Raw genomic sequence first — 26,402 nt, 5'->3', positions numbered from 1 at the left:
AGGTATTAACAAATATTTAGAGTACTTATCGCTGGGTGGTGGAATTCCTGGTGCCTTTCTTTTGTTTTTGTTTTTTTTCTTTCTATTTACTAAGTTCTAACTATCACATTTTCTTTCATAACCTAAAAATAGAGTATCAGTTCTGTCCCTCTAGAGAGAAAATGGAAGAGGCAACAATTGATGAATAACTTACAGTTGATCAAATTCTTGCTCGGTTTCTGGCCCCATTTTTAAGCTCTGAGATGTCAGGAGCTATTCATATGAAGATTTCAATTTAAGTCTGTTACCAAAGTTATTACAATACTATTCACACTATTTCCACACTATTTCTAGTGCTGTATATGAGATCCTCATGGCATATTTGTTTATAACTAGAAATGTGTACTTCTTAATCCCCTTTCCCTATTCCACCTGCCCCCAACTCCTCCCCACACTGGTAACCAAAAGTCCCTGTGTAAACTGTGTCTGGCAGCTTTACAAGCCAGCTGGAGCTGGAGCAGGTGTGGGGCAAGAGGGTCCCAGGCCATGCTGGGTTTGCCTTGCTGAGATGGCTGGATCTGATGCAGGCCAAGGGGCAGTCTCAGTGCATGCTATATAGAAGCCAGCATAGCAAGACAATGGGAGCTAGAGTGGACACAAGACAGGGGTGTCCTGGAACATGCCACACTGGGCAATTATGGCTGGCTGGCTAGAGCTAGAGCAAATGTGGAGGGAGGGCATTCCCGGAACACACTATAATGGGACTGCCTTTTAGCAGGATGGCTGGTTTGGGCACAGGCCATGGGGTCCCTGAGCTCATCATTGTACCAGGATCCCCTTTACCCAACAGCTGGAACTGAGGTGGGTATATGCTACGGATGCTCAGGGTGTGCAGTACTGGGGTCACCTTAGGGAGACAGCTAGAGTTGGTAAAGCCTAGGGGTCAGGCATGCTGAGGTGGCCCTACCAGGCTGGCTAGAGTTCCTGGAACCTGCTCCCATCGGGTTTATCAAGATGGAAAGTGAACATAAAAAATGGTTCTCACTGGCACCTTCAACCCCAGAGAGAGTACAAGCAGTTTCTTGCCCATTTGTTAGAGGCTCTAGGGTTAGTAAGTAGATATCCTTTACTAACAGTTGAGTTGCCCTTAATTTTTTATTTAAATTTTAATTAGTTAACACACAGTCCAATATTGGTTTCTGGAGTAGAATTCAGTGATGCATCACTTACATACAATACCCAGCGCTCATCACTGTAAGTACCCTCTTTAATACCCATGACCCATCTAGCCCATGCACCACCCCCCCCCCAATTCCCCAGTTGCCCTTTAAACCACTGTTTTTTTCACTGTGCCCCAGGGCAGCCAAATCTGCATGTGGGCCCCCTCAGTAATATCCCTTCCTACTGCAGATGGCCCCTTGGGAATGGGGTCCTATTATCAGTGTCTCATCCCTCCGGCTCTGCTGTATGTGGTCCCTCAATTGTTTGTTGTATAGAAGCTGTTCAATCAGCCCTCATTTCACCTTCAGGAGGAAGTGCTCTATACACAGGTATAGGTTCTGTGTGTCATGGAAGGAGGCTGAGTTCAGAGTCTTCCTACACCACCATCTTGGACCTCCTTTCTGCCAAGAAATTTATTTCTGTAAGAAAAGAATTGCTTCTCCACCTGTGCTTGCTTCCCTCTCCCGCAAAAGTAACTTCCCCAGAGCAAGGGCTTTACTTTTAGAAGTCTACATTGCTTGCACATGGAATTCTTGAAATAAATTATTTTCCCTGGGACTCAGCATACTTTTGATTCTAGATCATTAATTTAACATCCACATATTTGTTTATTTCCTGAGTATTAGCAGCTGGAGAGTCCAGCTCATCCCAGATGACAGCAGATGGTCAGACTTCTGCTTGTGGCAACCAACTCACTCTCACTGGGTCCCAGGACTCACTTCTTCCTATGAGCTGGCTCTCCAGTATCCTCTCAAGCCCTCTTCTCCCTGCACCTCTATCACTGACTCCAATCCACTCTCACTGTCCCTCTTGCCTAAACCTTCTAAATCCCCTGGGCTCAGCTTGGCTCCCACTCACAACCCTTCTGATCCCCAGCCCCTGGGAACATCTACAACACACCTGGCCTTTGCAGACATACCTAACAACTCAAAATAGCACTATCTTTTCCATGTGCCAGGAACCATGCCTAAATTTGGGTCCAATCCTTACACAAGCACCAGGAAAATATTTTCTTATACACTTGGCACAAATAAAGAAACTGGAACCCAGAAGACACATAACTGGTTCCAGGCAGAGTTAAGCAAGAAGGCTAAACCCTTTGAGACCTCCATCCTCTTCCTGGCATTCCTCTGTTCCCCCAGGGTCCTTGTCCAGCATGGTGGGCATGGAGGAAGGGGGCTCCTGCTCAGGGAGAGTCACTGTGTTATGTGTGTACTGCTTTCATGCATGTCTCCCTTCCTCCTCTGCTATTAGCACTGCATGTCAGCACCTGCTCACTGCGCTCTGCCAAGCAGGTCAACAGTAGTGGCCTCTGTTGCTTAAACTGATTTAGAACGATGCTCCAAATCCCATGCTTAACTGGCTAGCAACACTCTTTCTCCTGATCAAATCCCTAAATCCTTATGAGGATTAAAAATCCGAACAAATCAAAGGATTTCCTTTGTTATCCAATGATATGAAGTTGGACAGCAATTCTCCTTCTGGCCAAACAGCCCTGCCTCCTTGCTCCCTGCCCAGCCTTCAATGCACTTCTCCCTTGGGGACAGCTGGGGTGGCTGTGGTTCTGTCCTTCCAGGACATGGGATGGGTGATTCTCAGCTCCTGCTGGACAGAGAGCTATGGTGGTGCAGTTTATCTAATCCCTGTCAGGTTCACTCTTACATGTTCTTTGGCAACTGTCTTGGTTTATCCCGATGAAAACAGTGGAAAAGTAAGGAATAAAAGGAACATAGAAAGGGGTGCCCTGGCTCTTTGTCTCTAAGGCTCCCACTGCACTATGACAAATATCCATCTCTTCCAAGGAGGAAAAGCAGTGTTGATCACTCCCTTTGCTATATACATGTACAATCCCCCTGTGACAAGTGGACACCAATGCCTTCACAGCTAACCTACCCGTGCTGGCCTCTGACAAGATCCCCGGGCAGAAGCAAGTTAAAACAGAACTTCTGCTGATAACTCAGTTTTTAAAAAGATTTTAAGTATTTATTTGAGAGAGAGAGAAAGTAAGAGAAGACAAGAGAGATGGAAGGGTCAAAGGGAGAAGCAGACTCTGCACTGAGTGGGGTGCCAGACAAGGGACTCAATCCCAGGACTCTGGGATCATGATGTGAGCCAAAGGCAGACACTTAACCAACTGAGCCATCCAGGCATTGATACTCATTTTTAATCTCATCCTGAAATGTTTCTTTTCTATTAAATATTTTACAAGTTTGTGATTTGACTCACAAACACAATAATGACTTAACCTGATGCACAGAATTTAGTTTATAATAAATAAGCATATATTATAGGAAGATACATGTGCTTCAGCTCTGGTTATCCACTAGGTAGCATGAATGAATGAGTGTGGGTACTCGTAACCTCACCGGGAGAACAAAAACATGGGCAAAGTCAGGCAAATTCAAATGGAAATTCTACATCTCCCATATGCCTGCCAGCAAAATGCTGCATCTGGCTAGGATTCTGAATCTCACATGGAAAGTAGGGATGATGACAGTCCTATTTTGTGGGGTGAGGATTAACAGGACTCCAAGGGGGTGGCTGTGAAGATGAGCCACTTGTGGAGGTTCCAGCCCTGGCAGGTGTCTAAATTGAAGATGTGCCATCATTCTCTGGAGCATAACCCCTCTGTGCCACCAGGGCACTCTGTGTTAAGTATCATCCAAGCCCTCGTCCTTCTGCTAATGAGGACATCCCTCAATTCACAGCTGCTTGCTGACAACAATGCAACAAAGCCTGGATCTTCCTCTCAAAACCAAGGCCCTGCGGCAGGGAGTTCTGTCCCCCCCCACCCCGCCTTCTCCCACACAAGGTTAGGACTATTTTTTATCTTAATAAATTATCTTAAGAATTCAGGAAAGTCTAGCCCCACATCTAATTTAAAATCTTCGCGGCCCAAGTCTGTCTTCTTCCGTTCTATTCTTGACAAAGCTCAACCTCTCCTACAGCATAACAAGGCAGAAGAGAGCAGGTGTCAGCTGAAAGCCTGAGTGCAGCATCTCTTGCTTTGCATCTCATCTGAGAAGTAGATATCACACCCCTGCCCAGCTGCCACAGGGGGCCTGGTGTGCAGTGCACACACTGGTGGGCACTGTAGCTGAACACTGTGATGACAGGGGCACAACTGCCTGATTAGCACTGCCACCTCACTACCTCACACCTTTACCATGCCCCTGTCCTTTTCCATAAAAGGCAGTCACAGAGCAGAGACAGGAGAATCTCTGAGACCTTAAAGTCCAACAATGTCCATTTCCAAACTGGGGACAATCCTGGGCTGTGACATGGTTAAGGTCCCATGGCCATGTCATGGCTGGTGTCCCCTCTCTCTACCCAGCCCCACTGCCCCCCAAAACTGTTCCCCAAACTCCATTCTGCTCCTCTTCTTATGTTCCTTCAGAAGTCCCCAGGATAATGTTGTTCCTCTGAAGCCATTAATCAGGGTCAAAAGAAGAATGGTCCATGCTCAAATGAGCAAAGCTCCAGAACTGCCTCCACTACTTTTTACTTTTCATATTCTCTCCAAGAAAAACACTACAAGATACCAAGTGTTTACATGTGATAGTTAATTTTATGTGTCACCTTGACTGGCCAAAGAGCAGTGCCTAGATTAAACACTATTTCTGGGTGTGTCTGTGAGGGTATTTCCAGATGAGATTAGCATCTGAGTCAGTGGATTCAGTAAAGTACCCTGTCCTCCCCAATATGAGTGGGCATCACATCATCCAATCCATTGGGGACCTGAATAAAGCAAAAGATAAGAGGAAGGAGAGACTTGCTCTTTTTTCCTGCTTCACTGACTGAGCTGGGATATCTTATTTCATCTTCTGCCCTCAGACAGATTTACATCATTGGCTTCTCTGACTCTCAGGCTTTCAGTCTGAGACTGAATTACAACCCCAGCTTTCCTGGTCCCCAGCTTGCAGATGGCAAATCATGAGATTTCTCACTGTCCATAATCACATGAGCCAATTTCTATAACAAATCTCTCCAGACATACAGACCTCCATATATATAGATATCTATATGTCTATATCTCTCTAGATATATGCACCTACAGATTGATTTATTATAGATATTGGCACAGAGAGATAAAGATACATCTATCTCTCCTATTGGCTATGTCTCTCAAGAACTCTAATACCCAACAACCTTTTAGAGTTGTTAGCCTTTCTGAATACTGCAAGAGATCTAAGTGAGGCAGGCCTCTTCTCAAAAAAGCCTCAAGGCCTAAGATCAGTAGGAAATAAGCAGAGGTTGGAAAGAACACAGTTTCTGTAAATGGTTCCACCCTTGGTAATTTCTGCCAAAGACTGCCTCCTGGAGTCTCAGCTGACCTATATGATAAAAATCATGGTTCCTGGGGATCCCTGGGTGGCTCAGCGGTTTAGTGCCTGCCTTTGGCCCAGGGCGTGGTCCTGGAGTCCTGGGATTGGGTCCCACATTGGGCTCCCCGCATGGAGCCTGCTTCTCCCTCTGCCTGTGTCTCTGTGTCTCTGCATCTCTCATGAATAAATAAATAAAATCTTTAAAAAAAAATCATGGTTCCTGAGGCAGACACTTCCCCATGGGAAAACTTCACCTATAGCTCTGTGTGTACCTATCTACACACACACACACACACACACACACACACACACAGTGCACCTGCAGCTTACTCTTATGTTTTAAACTTTAAAAACAAAGAATACTTGTTACATGATTTAATCTTGTATTTGCAAGATTTCTGGAGGCCTTGGAGGATAGGGTGTGGTATTTGGAATATTAAAAAACTGGCAGTTACCTGAAAAAGAGGCCAGACTCCAAGAAGAGAGGAAATCCCCAAGGTTGCCCAAGTTCACAACTGGACAGAAACCCAGGATACCAAACAAAGGAAGTCTGCAGCATGCTGTGGAAGATATTCCAAAATGCTAGCATCTCCTAAAAGTGTGTTCATTCTGGGTAGTGGTGGATTGAAGGAATTTCACAGAGGCAGGGGGAGGACAGACCATGAAAGACTAAGCCAACAGTTTGAAGCAAAACAGGTCAGACATGGAACAGCATTTTGTGGTAGGGGGGCAGAGGGACTTCATTAGGAGGCCAGTTGACAATGATTCTCATTAAGAAAAGCCGGTGGGAACACAGGCTGCCAGTTCAATGAAGTCTGGGACACACAGCACCTGCTGTAAAAGGATTCACCCCAGGAACACTGCTCAAAATTAACTACTACATGGATCAGAGCCAGCCAACACAGGCTCCTCCCACATAGATCAATGAGATCTATCAGTAATACAAACAAAGCATCTCTGAAGCTACATCTATGAAAGAATATCACTCAATTTTATTTCATCCAGAGGTTTTCAAAAGTGCATCTTCTGAAGGTGATCTATGTTTTGTGACTTTTTAAAAAGAGAAGTGTCTTAATTAGTGAATTATGGAAATATCAGCTTCTGTCAAGAGGATAAGAAGAACATTAAGACTGATTATTATCCCACTCATGTCTGGAAAACACAGGAAATAATTGCAGAAAAACAAGTATTTCTATCAGGTGTAAATCTTGCACTGTGTGGCTTTTCAAACTCGAAGGGACTCAAATATGAATCCTCCAGGGATCTTATCAAAATGCAGATCCTGTCTCTGTAGGCTGGGTGGTACCTGGAATCTCTTCACTTCTCACCAGCCCCAGGTGAGGGCAATGCTGCTGCTATACCCACCGACCTGTGGAGCAAGGACCTAGGAACACAAGGATTTATGTGCAAACAGTTATCCAAAGATCCATGATGCACTTGGGTTTCCAGGACTGAGCATGCTCCCTTCCTGGTGATCTCAGCACCTTTAATTTACCTCCCTGAAACATAAGGGTTATCACCACAGATGGCTCCACCTGAGATACTACAAGCCATACAGGCTTTACCCTCAGATTCAGGATGCCAAGAACTAAGGACTGCAGCCTGCCATTTGCAGACGGTTAATTCTGCAGTGTGCCTGCTAAATATTTATGAGGAGGCAGGAGAAACCCTGGACATAAATTAAGGCCTGCTTCTGGATTATTTCCCCTTTGGAAGCTTGGCTTTTATAACAGTCCTCCAGCTTGAAGTGGAGCATCTCTGATGAGCCGTGGTGGCCATGTGAACTCATAATGAAGGTGGCACTGGATTGTGGGGCGTTGTGTCTGCTAAGCTCAGCACTGCAGCCCAGGCTACTGGGCTGTGAGTGTACATTTGTCTAACAGGTGCTGCCACATCAAGCCAATATCCTCCCTTTCTCTGAGGAATGCCTTCCAAGAACGACAATATGCAACAAAACAATTCCCTCTAAAAATCAGAACTTTCCTTCCTTGCAGCTGCTTCAAGGAGCAGCCCCCTCAAGTGTTGGTTCTGTCGTACCTGTTCTCATGTTCTTACACCAGAGAGGCTCAGGTCATAGCTACAGACCTAGCATCCCACAGCCCATGGGCGGGCACTCTGCCAGTGGAGAGCTTGCTCTTACCACAGTCTCAAAGCTGCCCTGCTCTTGAGCACAGGCAGAGAGTGACACCCACTGCCCTGGGAAGGGGTCAATGATGTAGCCGCCTTCTTTCCAGAACTCTGCACAATTCTCAACTAGCTCATAAACTCTCCAGCCTCTCCACTATTCTGTGGACTTATGGAATTCAAGGCAGGCCTCCCACTTGAGACAGATCTATTGTGTTTATTATCAGGTTCTTCTGCACAGAGCAGTGAACCCTTCTCCCTGAAACAAGGCCCAAAGGGGCTGCTCCCACCATCCCTCCAGAAGCCGTTCAAGGACAACAGCATGGGCAGGAGAAGACCTGGTGATGGGAATGGCCACCCCTACAGACCATGAGCCTGCCAGGAAAGAAGGACAACTGGCATTGTCTCCATTTTGCAGATGTTGAGACTGAGGTCCAGAGAAGTCCTAGGATTCCTAGGTCCCAAGCTGGCAAATGCAGGACACCAAAGCCTGCTCTCCATGCAGCAATGCCACCAGTCCCCAACTCCAAGGGGAGCAAGCCTGCCCAGACTGCACCTTCTAAGACCCCCAACTGTCCACAGCATCTTTCCTGCCAGGCCCTGGCAGTTCACTGTACCCTCCAAACATAGGGATTTCCTCTGAGCCAGCAAGAAGGGGTGAGAAGAGCCAGCTGCCACCAGAGCAGGTTGGGAAGCTGAGAAAGCAGGAAGTTGCAGATCATGACCCAGGCCAAGAATGTGCAGCTTTATTTCTTCTTCATACTACCTGAAGGGCGTAGTGTTTAGATTTTTAGCATTTAGCATTGCCCAGTTTGCTCTCCTACAGGATTAATGGGTTTTTCTCCCAGAAATTTATGGAGGGAATGCGACAGGCAGCAGTCACAAGCACGGAGGAACCACATGGCCAAGTATTCTCCTCTACCCTCAGCAAGTAACAGACAGCGGAGGAGGTGTGGCCTATTCCTTCCCCTGCTGGTTGAGGCAGCCTTCAGCTTGAATCCAGCTCCGCAGATCAAATTACTTAGCCAGTGCTTCCCTGAGAGAAGGGATTCTGTTTTAATTATAGTGCCTGCCACACATGTGCTTAATAAATCTGTGAGCAGTGAATGAGTCTTTCAGAACCTCCTGCTTCCTCATCTGCACCACCTGGACACATCCATCCTCTGAAGGACAAGGCTGAAGTCTCAACCTGCCTCCCTGCCTCCGCTCCGGCTGCCTCACACAAGGGGCCCATAGTGAGGGCTTAGTTCTCTCTCCACATCATGGTCACATCCCTAAGTGTGGTTCAGGTGCCATGCTAATTAAGCCCAAATGTAGCACTGCCATGGCAACATGTGATCTGAAGGACTCCCAGTGCTGCACCCTTGCTGAAAAGCAACTTCCCATCCTTACTATCTGGTGAGGTACACACAGTGGGCCTAGGTGGGTCATGTCATCTCACCTGCCAACAGCCCCAGGAGGGTCTCCATTACCCCCATCTTACCAGCTGGGAGGTGAAGGAGAGGTCCCCAGGGGCCCAAGCCAGGTCTTTGTGCCCTGGAACCCCAGAACTCAGTGTCTGTGCTCAACTGTAAGAGCACCCATCATGCCTCAGCAAAGCCTCCAGAACGAAGCCATGGATTGAAACCATAGCCTGGAGAGGCACAGAGTCAGAATGTATCCTAAAAATATTCAAGTCAGAGTTCTGTCAACACTTGAGTAGAACTCTCTTATCAAACAAAATCTTAAGTGAAACCCATAAATATGTGTCTATCTATTATATCTACGTGTATATATGTAACTATATATGTGTGTATGCATATATCATAGAGACATACAGGGACACATAGTACATACGCATTTTGCCCTGATCGGCATCTGGGCATCAGCAGTTTCTCCACACCAAGCTGTTCTACATAGCCCACTGCAGTCAGATTTTTAGACAGTAATCATTTTACTTTCTGTCTGTTCTCCTAGAGAGCTTCTTCGTAACTTTACCACAGTGCCAACAGCACCTGCAGGCTTCTGAGTCAGAATGCGCAGAAGAGCACTGTGATCTGTGTGGATGATTCTGGCAGCTACTGCAGAGAGTGCAGGGCCTACTGCAGTGAGAAACACCACATGGATGTCACGCAGTGCGCTTGAGAAGAGGTGAGGACTGGGGCAGCCCGGGTGGCTCAGTGGTTTAGCGCCTCCTTCAGCCCAGGGTGTGATCCTGGAGTCCTGGGATCGAGTCCCACATCGGGCTCCCTGCATGGAGCCTGCTTCTCTCTCTGCCTGTGTCTCTGCCTCTCTCTCTCTCTCTGCCTCTGTCATGAATAAATGAATAAAAATCTTTAAAAAAAAAGAGAGAGAGAGAGAGAAAAGGTGAGGAGGAGCCAAGTCAGGCTGCTGGTGGTGGCAAGCAAAGGACAGATGCAAGCACCCCAGAAGGGTGCCCTTAATGAGCTGGAGCAAGCCAAGGAGCAGGAGGAGGATCATTGTGAGAATGGGCTCTGCAGCCAGGGTACCATTTGCAGTGGCTCCCTCCTTTGAGTAGCTGCAGGATTTTAGGCAAGGCTCCTAATCCCTCAGACCTGGGCCACCTTATCTGTAAATTAGGGAAGCAACTGTACTTATCTTAGGGTAGTGGTCCACAGCCCTGGGGAGGCTGAACATGTCTCTGCCCACCCCACACCAAGGGGCCAGAGTGCTGGTGGGTCAGGCCCTCAGGGGATGTCTAAAGCTCCTCAGGGGATCCTGTGCACCTCCCAGGTTGGGTTTAGATCAACCATATTAGTAACATGCTAAGTGTAAATACGGGCAAATGTTAGCTGTGGAGACCACAGGCGAGCCACCAGGCAGCTTTCAAAGATTTGAAGAACTTTCCTGGGGAGGGGAGATTAGATGTCCTCCACGTGGCCCCAAGGAGGAGGGGGGGGACCTTTCAGAGTCATATATTTGAGGCAAATCTGACATGCCAACCTGGACAGATACATGTGTTTGAGTGCAGTGACACCTGATGAGGGTGGGGCTGAGGAGGGCTGCCTCCCAAATGCCCCTCATCCCTAGAGTGTGGTTCCTAGGCATTGCCCTGGGAGAATGTACAGGCCTGGGAAATAGCTGTATGTCCTCAGTGAGGCAGGGTCTCAGGACAGTGGGAACTCTAGTTGCTGGGCGGGAGTGGCTGGGAAATGACCAGATCACCATAGGATGAGGTAAAAGGAGCAGCTACAATAAAGGGAATGGTCAGGCTCAGTGGGGGTTCCAGAGCTGTGAATGGGTGGTAAACAGAAGGAATGCCCAGACCACCTGCTCCATGACAATTCAATGCTATTAACTGTGGACTTTTTGTGAAAAAGGTCTAACAAGGGGGAAAATGGCTTCATTTGCTTAGAATAAAAGCAAATGTTTCCTACTCCAATCATGTCATGACTGTAAAACTAGAAGCACAAACTCTGAGTTGGCTAGGAAGCCCCACTGGGGACAGGTGTGGTGGTGGCAGCCACAGGGACTTGATTTTCACCTTGTCTGCCCCCCAGGTCCAGACTTTTTCCCAAACTAATTCTCAGAAGAGCCCTCTTTCTACTACTGGTATAAAATAAATCCTGAAATTCCTTTTATAATGTAAAATGAATAGGTGATAGGAAAAACACAAGATGCTCTGTCAATGGAAATGACATCTTCCTTAAAGGAAACTCTAAAATCAAAAGACTCTAGTTAAGGGGCACCTGGGTGGCTGAGTTGGTTAAGGGTCTGACTTTTTTTTTTTTTAAGATTTTATTTATTTATTCATGATAGAGGGAGAGAGAGGCAGAGACACAGGCAGAGGCAGAAGCAGGTTCCACGCAGGGAGCCCGACGTGGGACTCAATCCTGGGTCCCCAGGATCAGGCCCTGGGCCGAAGACTGTGCTAAACCGCTGAGCCACCCGGGCTGCCCAAGCGTCTGACTCTTAATTTCAGCTCAGGTCAGTATCTTCAGATCATGCATTTGAGCTTTGAGTCAGGCTCCGTGCTCAGTGGGAAGTCTACAATGGGATCCACTCTCTCCTTCTTCCACTGCCTCTTCTCCAACTTGTGCGATCTCTCTCTCTTTTCTCTAAAATAAAATAAATAAATCTTTTTTTTTTAACTTTAGTCAAGAGTTGAAAGGTTTTTCTCTCACTATTTCTAAGACAAATTACTTAGGAAGGAGAGTTTGTGTCCTGGAGTGGCATTATCTATTAAGTGCCCTACACACACAAATGCACAAATACTTAAAAGAACTCTAACCGAATTTTTAAAATTTTCCCAATAGTATAATTCTTGTTCTTTTTGTTCTACAGTCATTCACAGAATGTTTAATATCTAACATACATATATTAATGTTCAGTTTCTTAGCAGGCTGCAGCCAGCCAGAGAAAGCCATCCTGCCTCAGCCTTTGACAACTAACTGCACCACAGTCCTCCTACCCTGATCTCTTTCCAGTTTCAGTTACCTACAGTCAACCATGGTCTGGAAGCAGATGACCTTCCTTCTGATCTATAATCAAAAGATCAATAGCAGCCTAACACCACAACACCTATGTCACAATGCCTACATCATTCACTTCACTTTGTCTCATTTGTCTCATAGGACCTTTTATCATCTCACATCATCATAAGAAGGGTAACTACAGTAAGATATTTTGAGAGAGAAATCACATTCACATAGGCTTTCATTATAATATAATTAGTTATAATTAATCTGTTACTGTGCCTAATTTGTAAATTAAACTTTATCACAAGTATGTATGTATAGGAAAAGATATATACAAGGTTCAGGACTATCTGTGATACAGGCATCCATTGGGGGTCTTGGAATGTACCCCCCAAGGATAATGGGGGAGTAATATACTAGGGATCAAGTTTCTAGAAGTTAATTCATCAAGAGAAAGCATTTTCTTCCTCCTGGCAGTGGAAGAGAAGGGATGTGGAATGCAATGGTGAGTTGATCTGAGGTGATCAGCATGCTTATGTAACTTGCAAAAATGACATCACTTTCACCCTGAAACTGCACTGTTTATAGGCTGAATTATGACCTCTCCCCAAATTCCTATACGTTAGAGTCCTAACTACTGGTACCTCAAAATGTAGATATGGAGTCTTGAGATAACTGAGGTAAAATGAGGTTATTAGGGTAGGTCCTAATCCAATCTCACTGATGTCCTCATAAAAAGAGATTAGGACGTAGGCATGGAGGGAAGACCATGTGAGAACACAGTGAGAAGATGGCCATCTACAAGCTAAGAGAAGCCTCTGAAGAGACAAGCCCTGTGACAACTTGATCTTGGACTTTGAGCCTCCAGAACTATGAGACAAGAAATCTTGGTTATTTAAGCTAAGGTCTGTGGGACTTGTTGCGACATCATTTGCAAATGAAAACATGCACATTTAAGACAAAATCTGCACTGAAACTGAGAGTTACCTCAGTGAAGCCTTGAGCCATCACTGTCTGACATTCCAGTTGGGAGACTCTCCTGGAGCTTGATGCTGATACACAAGCTGGTATGTATACTCACTGACTCCTGTAGATTCAATCTGAAATGTGCAGGAATCCACTAGGTAGCACAGGGCCCTGACGCCTCAGAGCTGGGGTTTCAGAGCTGGAGCATCACAAAACTGATGCCAGGCCCTCCTCCCTTCCTTCCTTCCTGTCTGCATAAGCCTGCATTTCGTCCCCATTCTTCAGGAGGATTCCTTGTGGAGGCAAGGGAGACTGAATTCCCTGAGCACTCACTCTAGGACTGCACGGCTGGCACTCGGCCCATGCGGTGTGGGCTCTTGGGGCCAGCAGTTTCAGGGAACTGGCACACTCAGGTTTGACCACAGTAGCAAGGGGGTACTTCCTGGTGAGTGCCACCAACATGCTGCCACCACAGGCCTGCATGTCCTTACTGGAGGAGAGGCAGATCCCTCACATGATCTAAGTAAACCAGGGACTTAGTAATCCCATTCCCCCAATGTGGGCAGGTCAGTGAGCACACAGTGGTGACCAAGCACTGCCTTTAACAAGTAGCTTTTCAAACTGACCTATCTACATTGCTGCTCCAGTGTCTCAAGTGCCCAAGTGCATGTTTTGGGGGCATCCAAAGCTACTGTTAATTGCAAAAGTTAAAATTTTGATTTGCAAAAATAACAGCACCTCCCTCAGAGAGTCATCAAGAAAATTAGAAGAGACAGAGAGAGAGGCAGAGACACAGGCAGAGGGAGAAGCAGACTCCATGCAGGGAGCCCGACATGGGACTCGATCCCGGGTTTCCAGGATCACACCCTGGGCTGAAGGCGGTGCTAAACCGCTGAGCCACCCGGGCTGCCCCAACCTTTGGACTTTAATGCTTGAGATGAACAGTCCAGTATCAGCAACTGAATCCAACACTACAATGCACAACCTTTCCCTGTCCACTGTTAGCTTTGAAAGGCCAATACTCAGAATATCAGAAAAGGATTTCCATGGCCAACACCAGCTTCACTTGACGCCAAGGTGGAGACATCAACATCCACAAGTCTGTCCTCAATAAAATTTCCTGCCTCATGGTCAAGGCTCCAGAATACTTGATAAAGGCCGGATGAGCAAACCAGCTATTTGAAGTCACATCCAAAACAAACCTAAATCCATATCCTTTGAAGTTGGTCTTTTTAAAACAACCAAACAAAAAGGCTCATTTTTGGACTACAGCAGGTACTACTCTGAGAAGTGAACCATTACAGATGAGTGAGAACTATGTTTTTCCCCTTTCTCTAAAAGACACAAGAACCACATATAGACATGTTTATCTGGGTAAGGCATATGTGTGTGGTATGAAAAAGAATGATTCTAAGGTTTGGCTCAATTCTTAGCCTGTAAAACCTCCCAGATGTACCTAAGTGCTTGCTCTCTGGAACTCGAGGGAAAGACTTTTGCCACTAGCAAAGCATGCTTTTTATATTGGGAGGGGAAGTATAAGGCATTCCGACAGATATACTACTGAAAATAACCTCAGTGAAAACCAACAAACTAAAAAAGTTTGCTTCAGGTCAGATCTCAGCTTGGTTAAAATTCTCATTGGGGTCTGTTAAGTCACATCATTGGGTACCTTTCACAACATGGATTATTCATTAATAATGATGAAAAAGCCCTGAATTTACTTTACTACAGTTGAAACCCAATTTAGATATTAGGAAATACGGTTTCACCCACACATAAGGAGGTAATATTGTCTTCTGAAGTCCTTGCTTAAGACAGATTTTCTTGTAAGGTGTGGTTTATGTTAATATTGTTACAAGGGTCTAAATGCGTATACTGATTCTGTGTGTATATATACGCATATATAGTGTCTCTCACTTGTGAAGAGGAGAAATCCTAGGAAGCACTAATACCAAAATAAGAACAAAGTACTGCCTTTCATTGGAGGAACACATGAAAACTGAAGGCATTATGTAACTTCCCCAGTAATTCCTGTGAAATGGGAAAATAGACTGTTACAAATTCAGAAACAAAATTAGAATAACTCAAAGAATTCAAATGCTCTGGCAATCAGGGTGTGGTGACTGGTTTCATGTTGTAGAAACAGCTATTTTCCTCTCATTGGGGGCTTTGCTCACAAAACTAGAGGAAGGGATATGACACCAGGTACAGATACCCCATCATGGAGCAAAATGTTCCCTGTCCACTGAGCAAAGACTGGATTATCCAAACACTCCACCACTACCACCTAATGTACACAGTGCACAGTAGGTGCTCAATAACCAGACTGACAATTTCAGATTCTCCAGGAATGTTGCTTTTACAGATCAATCTGCTTCTAAACATCATGTCTTAGTCCAGGAAAGAATACTTATCCTCTTCTCAAAGATAACAGAAAGTAGTAAGTCAAGCCCTTTTACTTAATTTTGCTTTCTTCTTTGGAACATGCACAGTCACACCTATACACACATACTCTCACACACATACACATGCCTGTGTATACTCACACATACTCATAAGTGTGCACATAGGAACATATGCACAAACACTGTGTGCACATACACATGCACACCCTTTCAGACATAAACATACACATCCATACCCACTTCTGAAGAGGAACTTGGTGTCAATTGGACAGATCTCACTATTGTCAGCTCTTCCCACTGGTAAAGAAATTTCTAGTCCAGAAACACGCGCACACACACACACACACACACACAAACACACTCAGCTCAAACTCTTTGCAATTGTGGATGTGATTCAACTATATTTAGGAAAGTGGGAATTTTATTAAATTTCTTTTTTTAACAATGAAAATATAATCAAAGAGAATAATAGCATTTCATATCACATACCACCATAAATAGAACAAAAACCTATTAATGCTTTGGTTGTCTTTTTCTGGAATAAAAAATGACCACTTGCAATTACACAAAAGCATTAAATTAAATGTACATAGAGAATGTTCAAGTTTTCATGCATAAGATCTTTTTGGATTAATATGTCAAGTTATCTTAGTACTATCAACCCATGGCATTTAGTTGTTCTCATTATGATCACCGTGCTTTACTCTCTTTACCCACTGATTTGCTAGACTATAGGTTGAAGGCAAAGAATCTAGGGCAAAGTAATGGGGATTAGAAACAAAAATCTTATTATATAACCAAATTTACATTTCCCATGAAGTAAACACAGTTGATATTGCAAAACATGGTATCTCTCAGATAATTATATTAGCTACCTAACCACATTGATTTGAATATCCACACTTGCTAGAATTAAAATTTTAGTCTAAATATAATTGTGCTGGGACTCCTGAGTGCCTCAGCAGTTGAGCATCTGCCTTTGGCTCAGCTTGTGATCCTGGGGTCCTGGGATTGAGTCCCGCATCAGGCTCCCCGTGGGGAGCCTGCTTCTCCCTTTGCATGAGTCTCTGCCTCTCTCTGTGTGTCTCATGAATGAATGAATGAATGAATGAATGAATAAATAAATAAATACAGTTGTGTTTTCAAGTAATGTTCTTTCTCAAAGTCTTTCCTGTTGCATATTTCATATCCTTCAACTAAAGCTACCTGATTGTTAAGTTTGGGAATGAAAACGTCCCACAGTAGAAATTATGAGCTTAGTAACTACACTTCATTATGTAAAATAAAACCATGAGTCTTTTTGTAAAGGCTTGATATTGACCTTTCCAATTAACAGGCCCAGATACCTGTCTTTGTTTTGCACTCAGATGATGGATTGTTTCCTCTTTGATTCCACAGCAGAGCATCTAGCTAACTTAGGTAAAGACTAACAACCTAAAAAGCTTAAGGAAAAAACAGCTTTGGTGCAAGATCTTGCAAACAGTCCTTATTCACTTCCTGTGGTAGAGATAATTTTGAGAGTATTCATAGGCAGAAACAACTAACAACAAAGTAATTTTGTCTCCTACATATATGGATGCAAAGTGATTTTTCCCTAAGCTCCTTGAATTCTGTCAAGTAACTCAGGGGAGGCCTAAATGGCCCTTATAAAGGTAACCCTGTGCTTTGTTAGCCTGAGTGCCTGGCATTCAAGAATGCTGCTGGGAATTTAGTAAAAATTTATGTGCAAAATGGAGGTAAAGCCACATCACTGTCTTGTAATCAGTGCAGGTCTAGACATTAGGTACATCTTTTAAACTAGTGCTTCTCAGACTCTCCCCAGCCTAGGAAAGTTTCCACACTAGTTTCATTCTTCTTCCTCAAAGGGGGCATCCAGCAGGCATACATGCACATGCCTGTGCACACACTCATGTGCATACACCCACACACACCTGAGAAAAGCTAGCTACCATAGGCTTATGATTTCAGCTTTTTCTGAAATCCTCATAATCTGCAGCTCCAAACAGCCTGAAGCAGATGGCCCTGTGGGTATAGCCAGGGTTGTGGGCAATTATCCCACAGGTCTACCCAAGAGATAAACTAGAGGAATATTTTTTCTCAGTAAATTAACCGACATAGAAGTCATTCCCTAAAGGTTCCTCCCTGATACTAACATAGCTTGTTCAGCAAGATCTCAGGTCTGGACTCTCCCACTGTCTTCAGGGAGGCCTGCCCTGCCCTGGCCCAATGCCCATCTGAAATTCCAACACTCACCTAGTATTTCACGTCCCTCCTCAGCGCCTATCACTATTTACAAAGGTCACATAAACATGATGACAAGAAAGACATCTGCCTCTTTTGTTCAACAGATTGCTTACAACTGCATTGAAGCACAGTAGGTGCTCAATAAATACTGTTGAAAGAGTAAAAAATCACAAAAATGAAACTCTAAAAAATATTTTTACATTAAATCGTCAGCCTAAGGAACTGTCATTTCTGCAGAAATCATCGTGCAAATGTTACAGACCAACTAGTCTAGACACTTCTACCTGAATAGAGGCTAAAAGCATGGCAGCCTCATGGGCAAGACTATAGGTCAGAATGAGGGTGTATGTGTGTGTGTGAGAGAGAGAGAGACAGAGAGAGAGAAGCAACAGCAGATGTCCAGTGCAAAAGGGAAGGACTGCATGCTGGAGAATCCCCGCATGCATGCCAACTCAGGAGGTGACAGAACCCAGAACTGCCTCCACTCTACCCTGATTCAGTGATCCACTGCAGGGGTGCCTTAGGAAATCTCATATCTTCACTTAATATTCACTTTATATTCTACTTTTTTAAGATTTTATTTATTTATTTATGAGACACAGAGAGAGAGGCAGAGACATAGGCAGAGGAAGAAGCAGGCTCCCTCTGGGAAGCCTGATGTAGGACTCAATCTCAGGACCCCAGGATCATGACCTGAGCCAAATGCAGACGCTCAACCATTGAGCCACCCAGGTGCCCCAAGATTTATATTCTAAAATATGTGAAGCTGTTTTTAAAATGTCTGTGCTACTATGAATGTGAGAAGCATGATAAGGTCTGATACCAGGAGACCCTGAACAAATTCAAGTTGTTATCCTGAGAGCTTCATGTGAAACACTGGGGTTCTCTATTACTTCTGGGTTAATGTCAATTTGGCTCCCACTTTTAAATCATATGTTTATTTTGAAGTCCTCTTATCTATGTTTCCTTTGCCAGAGTTCAGATGGCTAGGTAGTTTAAAGTCCTGGGATCATCACCCAGTGTCTGAGAGCCCTATCCTCAGATTCAAGGGCCTGGGCAGATCATGCATGCTGCCTTCCTGCTGCTAGTCTGTGAATCCTGTTCAATTTCTGTATTGGGAGTCTGCTGGTAAACAAACCTGAGAGTCCTCTAGATATTGGTCCCATTGCCTTAAATCATTAGAACCTGCAGCACATGAACCAAGTCCCTCTTTTCTTTTCTTTCTTGTTTTTTTTTTTTTTTTTTTTGTCATGGACCAATCTAAGTTATTTATTTAAGCCATCTCCTGCCATAAGCAAAGGGAAGGAAGATCAGTGCAGTGATCATCATTTGATGCAAGAAAGAAGGTGAGCTTAAGGTTCATGTGCAGAGGCATGGTCCAAACTAGTTCTGTGCTCCCTACACTGGGTGGTATTCCAGAGTCTCTTTATTCAGCTTCATAGCCAGTGGGAAGCAGATTCACGTGAGAGTTATGGAATACAGTATGATTACCATCTCCCCAGGTTAACAGCTTGGACCTGATGCAGAGATGGGGTAGGTGACACACTGGGGTCTCTTATAGTCTCCATGATATGACTTCAGGAAGATGTTCAGCTTGCTCAAGTCCCACGCCCGGGGTCACTGTGAAGTAGGTGAGAGCCTTCCACGTGCCAGCCTCAGCTGTCTGTGCCATGCACACATAAACCACCCCAACTGTGCCCTGGCTGAGAAACCCAGGGACCCTGAGGCTGCTACCATTTTCAACCTGGACAGCCTCAGCACTGCCCACGTCCCCCTTTCGTAGCATCCTTCCCTAAGCAAACAAGCACTTCATCAAGACTTTTGGAAACAGAGCTACGTTTTTGCCTCATCAGTAGAGGGCCCTCTGAATGTGCAGGTCTGGGCTCTACAGGCTGGCTGTGGAGGGGGCCACCACACAGCCTTTACCCACTGCAGCAACTGGATCCACAAGAAGGCAGCATTCCGAGAGCCCAGCCAGTGCCCAGTGGCAAACAGCTGCCCCTGGGATCTCCAAGGTCCCTGGCTTGGCATTTTCTTGTGGATGGCTGACTTGTGGCTGATACAGCCCCTCAGAAGCTTTTCTATCATCATGTGAGTAATGGCTGTGCCCTCAGCCATGAAAACAAGACTCAACCTTAGGGACCTCTTCCCAGGGTCAATGACTGGTCTATCAGCGAGGTCTGTATTTTCTCAGATCTTTGTTCTTCCTTCACAATCCCCCACTGGAGTTCTTTACATATACCTTGCCCTGACTGAATCAAATGTAATATCTACCTCCTCACCAGACCCTGACATACACAAAGAGTCCCTGTCACATTTCTTCACCTCAGTTTTGCAAATTGCTTCTAATTTAAGTTTTCCTAGGGACTACCTCTTCCAACAGACCATTCATCAAAATGGCAACATATCACTTGTCTGAGACACACTAGCTGACTTCATTCTATGAAAAAAACATTTCAATACTGAGAACTAAAATGTTCCTGACCTTGTAATGCTGTAGTCAGAACTCTGGTTTTTTAATTGTCAGGCTTTTAATTTTTTTTTTTTTTTTTTTTAGTTTTTAAACATTTTTAATTTTAATTTTATTTTAATTAATTTTAATTCCAGTAAAATTAATATAGTGTAGGATATTAGTTTTCCAACTGTTAGGCTTTCAAATGCCAGAAACTTCCTATTTTTTTCTCCACAGGGCAGTTCTTATGTTTCAGAATAATAATGTATGAATGGGAATTCAGCTACCAGAAAAATATCTTGGACTTTTAGAGAAAAAGGAAAATAAAAGAAAAAGTGAAAAAAATATATCAATAACAGGGACAATGTGCATGCATACTAAAGAATTTGGGTGCTGATAAACTTTTATTTTATTTTATTTTATTTTAATAAATTTATTTTTTATTGGTGTTCAATTTACTTTTATTTTAAATCAGAATTGCTTTGGTTGTTCATTTTGGCTATTTTCACTAAATTATGGCTCAACTCCATTTACTTCCTCAGGCATTCATGGGCCTGATGGAGGGTGATACAGAAACAGTCTGTAGCCACCCTTGAATAAACATCCAACTTACAAACAGCTCATTTATATAAAGCACTACCAAGCTATGAAATGTTCCTGTTGTTGTTTGAGAAAAGAGTAGGTGGAGGAGGTTTTTAGATATTACTGGGTTTAGCAACTGAATAAGACTAGAAGATGTGAAACATGGAAGATATTCTTGAGAGTTGACCAAGGAGACACACCTATGTGGCTTTCCCTACACCATCACCCCAAACATGTATGTTCTGCTCTTCAGTTTTCAAATTTTCATCCATTAAAGATTCAAATGTATTAATTCATGTTGAGGTCATCTTCCATGCACACCAGCCACTCTCCCAGGAGGGTAACATTCTAGCCCTTGCAGCCACTTCCTCATAACCGCAGGCATGCTGAGATGATGAGATGACAAGAACAAGGCAGGCAATGCAGCCGCCATACTGATTTCAGGCTTAGTCAACACACTGCTCTGTGCCCTGGAATTCTGGGCTCTAGTCTAGTAGACTGGGACAGGTCTGGTGGAGAAAGTATGGAAGTGAAGCCAACCTTAGGAAAACACATATGCATGTGGGCCTCGGGGATGAGGGGCTGGCAGTGGAAGGTGAGCCCCCATTTATTGCCAAACCCTGGAACACAATCAATGCAGAAGTTGGAAACTTCCAGCACTGGGCCCAAATTCCACCAGCTCTCCTGATCTGGTATGATGACAGCACCCCATTTTTTTTAAGTGCTATTCTTAATATTTATGTCAGCTCTGTGTCATTCCAAGAAAGATTTGAGGCAGCTCACAAAAAATACTTGGCACAAAAGAAGGCTTAAAAGAAAAGTAAATAAGTGGTGACTACTGTTACCAATACTGCTCTACATATTTGAAAGTTGCTAAGTAAATCTTGAAAGTTCTCATCACAAGAAAAGAAAATTGTAGCTGTGTGTGGTGATGCATGTCAACTAGACTTACTGTGGTGATTATTCCACAATATAAACAAATAATGAATCTTTACGTTGTACACCTGAAACTAATATAATATTGTATGTCCATTATATCTCAACTCTTTTACAAAAGTGAATGAGGAACTTGTGGTGGAAGTAAGTGGGGGCAGATGCTGCTAATGATAATAAGTGCACTGTAGGTTGGAAGAGTGTCAGGCTCTGAAGTCCCCACCAGTGAAGGCAAGGCAGGAAGCCCCAGCTTGTAGAATTCTCTTTGGCCTTCTGATAAGTCATAGTGACCAATGGGGGAGTTACACATTCATTCATGAGTGGGAGGCAAGGATGGCAGCCCCAAATAAATCCTGCCTAATAAACAACCCCCCCACCCCAAATTCTGACAGTGTTCATGGTGAGATCAAGAAGCCATAAAACAAGCCAACTGCTCCAAAGAAGCCTTTGGTATTGATTCTAGGGATGGTTCTCCTATAGGAGGAGTTCAGGGAGAGGTCTTAGTGACAGAGGAAGAAAGTTCCCAATATATGACACTGATTGACACATATTATGTGACACAGGAAGAGACTCCCCAGTGGCATCCTTTCTGAAATGCAGGTACTCATTTCCTTGGGTACGTCTTTTTTTTTTTTTTTAAGATTTTATTTATTTATTCATGAGAGACAGAGAAAGAGAAAGAGAGAGAGAGAGAGGCAGAGACACAGGCAGAGGAAGAAGCAGGCTCCATGCAGGGAGCCTCGTGTGGGACTCAATCCCGGGTCTCCAGGATCAGGCCCTGGGCTGAAGGCAGCACTAAATTGCTGAGCCACCAGGCTGTCCTCCTTGGGTACTTCTTAAAGACTCCTTCCATATAGGCTGGCTGATGGCAGGACTGCCAGGCATGATTGAGACAGGCAGCAGCCTAGGACAGAGCAGGTGTCAGGGTTCAGGGTAGCTGACCTCCCTCCCAGACACTCCTGATCCCTGACAATTCATGCTACTTCCATTTCATTTTTTTCCTTATGAATATTTTATTTTTATTTATTTTTTATTTTTTTGTATATCTTTTTATTGGAGTTCAATTTGCCAACATATAGTATTAACACCCAGTGCTTGTCAAGTGCCCCCCTCAGTTTCACTTGGAGTTTGACCCCTACACCTTCTACACAGACCTGCAGGGAATAGGTTAGAAATCTCTGACAGGGTTTGGATTTTCCAGCCACAAGTCTGTTGGTGAGTGTCAGCAGTCAGACCTCACTTCTGCTCCTACTTCTCACTCTCCATCAACTATACATCTTTGAGCTGTGGCTGAGGCTCTCTAAAGCAGAATTCAGATATGGGAGATCTAATGCCAAACTCAGAAACACCCTTGAGGAGAAAACATTCCAGAGCTACACTCTCAGAATAGGGCATTACTTCTGCAGCGCTATTTAGCAAACTAGAAAAACAACTGAATAAATGTTAACAGTCAGCTAGTCATAAATATTCTTTGTAATTTTAAATATTGTTTTGAGAAACTCCAAAGTCTACAGTAGAAATCAGAATTATAAACACTAGGTCCTGTTCCCCACAGTCACAGGCTAGTCATGGTTGCAGGAGGTCAGGGATCCTCTCAGACCCTCAGTTCCACATCTATCCACTAGGAAAAGTAGCCTGGCCTGATGGGAGTGGCAGGGGAAGGTGGTGGTGGGGGGCATAAGGGGCAGGATGCAAGTGCTGTGACACCCAGAAGCTAGCATGGGAGGTACCATGTGGATGTGATGCTCAGGATACCCTGAAAGTATCAGGTCACTTACAAGCTCTGAGAAGCCACGGACCACCTGCCGTCGCTTCAGATTGGTCTCTCCATCCAGGTTGGCAGTCTCAATGTGGCACAGTCCATCAGGGTCACTGGAGGACAGCAGCAGAATGTCTGCAGGGATGATCTCATTGCAGCGAAGACGCACAAAATCTCCCACTCGGATTTCTTTCCAGAATCGATTCACATACTGCTTTTCCTCCCTGATAAAAAGACTACCATTAAAAAGACTGGCAGAAGATCAATCATACCTAAATCTGTGTGATGGCACATGCAGCTCATTTAACAAATATATCTATTTTCCAGTATGTTAAAAATTTCTATAATAAAAATATTTAAAAGGGATATTCATAAAGGCCATATATAATATGACTCCATTTACATAAAGTATTCAGAATAGGCAAATCCAGGGACACAGAAGGTAGATTAGTAGCTGCCAATGACTAGGAGGAAGAGAAATGGGGAGAAATTTTTTATTGGGTACAGGCTTCCATTTGATTAAAATGTTTTGGGACTAGGTAGTGATGATGGTTGCACAACACTGTAAATGCACTAAATGTCTCTGAATTATACACCTTAAAATCGTTAGAATGTCCACCCATAGGTATATACCCCAAAGAATTAAAAGATAGGACTGATATAGATTCTTGTACATCCATCTTCCTAGAAGCATCAGTTATTACCGCCAATGATGGAAACAACCCTAATGTCTAATGCTGAATGAGTGGATAAGCAAAATGTGGTATATATGAACACTGGGAATATGATTCTGCTATGAAAAGGAAGGGAATCTGACACGTGCTACAACATGGATGAATCCTGAAGACATTTTGCTAAGTAGAAGAAGTCAGTCACAAAAGGACAAATACTGTGTGAGTGCACTATTATGAAGGAACTACAAAAGGCAAACGCAGAGCAGAATCTGTCTGCATCTCACTATCCTTCTCCTATCTGCAGTATGAAATAATAATAGATGCATCCTCTTCAACTCATTCAAGAAGTAGATAGCAAGCACATGCCAATCACTCAGAACAACAGCCAACAGTCAGCTTTCAACATCAAGTAGTTACTATTAATAAATTCTTAGATGGAAACCATATTTGTAGATTTCTTCTTTAGGCTTTTTTCCTACTCTAAAAAAATATAGGCCAATTAATCCTACAAAGGGCATTTTTAAGACTTCCTTCAAGGCTGCTTTATCCGTTTTTATAAATAAGTATAGAAACAGGACTGTATTTCAACATGATATGCTATAAGGAAATTTTAGCAAGAAATCCTCTGGCTTATAGTGTTGAGGGGAAAGAAAAAAAACACACACACCAAAACACATTTCACCTTAACCATCACCTTCTTACTGTTTCCTGTCTCATAAAATGCCTCTCCTCGCCTGAGTTCCTGGAGAGCCTGAATTCAGGCCAGTCTGGATCTCAAGGTGGACCAAGTCAGTCACATCTAAATGACTCCTGAACTTTAGAAGAAGTATTGAGAGTTTTACACATCTATTTAACTCCCACGCTGTGGATCTGAGGAAACCCATGGCAAACTTCCAGGAGCTCCTAGCCATCAGCTGCCCTAGATGTGAAGGGAGAAGTATCCCCTTCCATTTTAAGCCTCTGTTTTCTTTTTCTTCTAATTCAAGGCCCACCAAACCAATCATGTGCAAAGCACAGTTTGGCCACCATAAGACCAACAAAGATAAATTAGATAGCTCTGTATTCAAAAATAATGCAAGGCAAGACCAAACCACAGGATAGCAACCCTTGAGGACTATATAATCAAGCCCACAATGTGAGCAAAGGTATTCTTCCTGGGACAATCCAACACTCCCTACAAGGCTAGGGTATTCTTCAAGACTGCTTCAACAGCTGTGAGGAGGTCCCATCAGCTTCCAGCTCGAGGTCAGCTGGCTCTGAGATAAGGGACAGAATTAGCACTCAGTCATCCAACCATCCTGCTGGCTCACTGCCAGTATGACCTCTTCCCTGTGGACAGACAGCCTTGATGTGTGAAAGATGAAACATTTGAAAATGTTCCTATCTCCTTTTCTAAAGGTCAAACCTTGACTTTATATCATTGCAAGCATTACTTCCTTAGTTTCTCTCCCTTATCATTTGTTGAGAAAGTACAGAGAAATCTGAAAGAGCCCATCCTCTTCCCAAAGAAGTCTCCCAAAGCGAAGTCACTAATTAGTCAGAGGAGGGCAGCATACACCCTGAGAGTGAGGTGGACAGGCTTTGTTGTGATGGGAGTTGCCAGGAGACTGGTGGTAACAGACTTGCCCAGGGAGGGGCACAGGAAGGTGATGACAAGGGGAGGAGCAGAAGTGTCTGTGTTCAGCTTACCTTAACTACATTCCATTTATAGAACTCATCTAATATAAAGTCAGTTTCCATCTGTCTTGGAGTCTTAAAACATTAGCTTGCCCACTCCACTGGAGCACTGTTTTTAAAAAATAACAACTTTGGTGGAGGCATTGAGCCTCCAAGGAGATTCTCACTGTTGGAACACCCCCAACAGATCCCGATGTGGCCATGAACTGCAATCACTGGGTGAGGAGATCTCTGGTGACAGTGCTGGGGAGTGGATCCCTGTGAGCCACGGAAAGAAGAGGAAGCAGGACAGAGGGTGGCTCCAGGATGCCTGAAAGAATGCAGGCTTCTGTGAAAAGGTCCTGCAACTCACAGGAATTCCTACAGTAGGTTGGATCCTTGGAAACCCAAACCTGGGCATCTTTTGTGAAAGAAGAGCAGCATGACAGAACCTTTTGACACCTCAACAGACCAAAGATTCCCCATCAAAGCCCCACTGTCCCATCAACAATTCCAGCTGGAGCATCAGTGCTGAGTCTGGACCCTACACCAACCCCTTGCAATGTTCCTGCTTACTTTTCTGTAATTTTTATTATATAATTATATTATATATTAAATATATTGTATATACTCTATGTGTATATATTATATGCTATTTTATATA

At 44.1% G+C, this 26,402-nt stretch overlaps 1 protein-coding gene across 1 annotated transcript in view; it reads right to left on the bottom strand.

Annotated features, from left to right (window-relative positions):
- The window catches only part of ATP10A (ATPase phospholipid transporting 10A (putative)), a gene marked incomplete at its 5' end in the record, with an annotated part of 187,782 nt that overhangs the window by 83,924 nt on the left and 77,456 nt on the right, over positions 1-26,402 (bottom strand). The window contains one exon of the mRNA XM_038533681.1: positions 23,428-23,644. Coding sequence (XP_038389609.1) covers positions 23,428-23,644 — 217 coding nt within the window. The remainder of the gene's footprint in view (positions 1-23,427; positions 23,645-26,402) is intronic.

Source organism: Canis lupus, chromosome 3 (assembly GCF_011100685.1).
Source record: "Canis lupus familiaris isolate Mischka breed German Shepherd chromosome 3, alternate assembly UU_Cfam_GSD_1.0, whole genome shotgun sequence".
Lineage (NCBI taxonomy): Eukaryota > Metazoa > Chordata > Mammalia > Carnivora > Canidae > Canis > Canis lupus.
The sequence above is the reverse complement of the archived record's forward strand: the minus strand, read 5'-3'. Positions and strand labels throughout refer to the sequence as shown.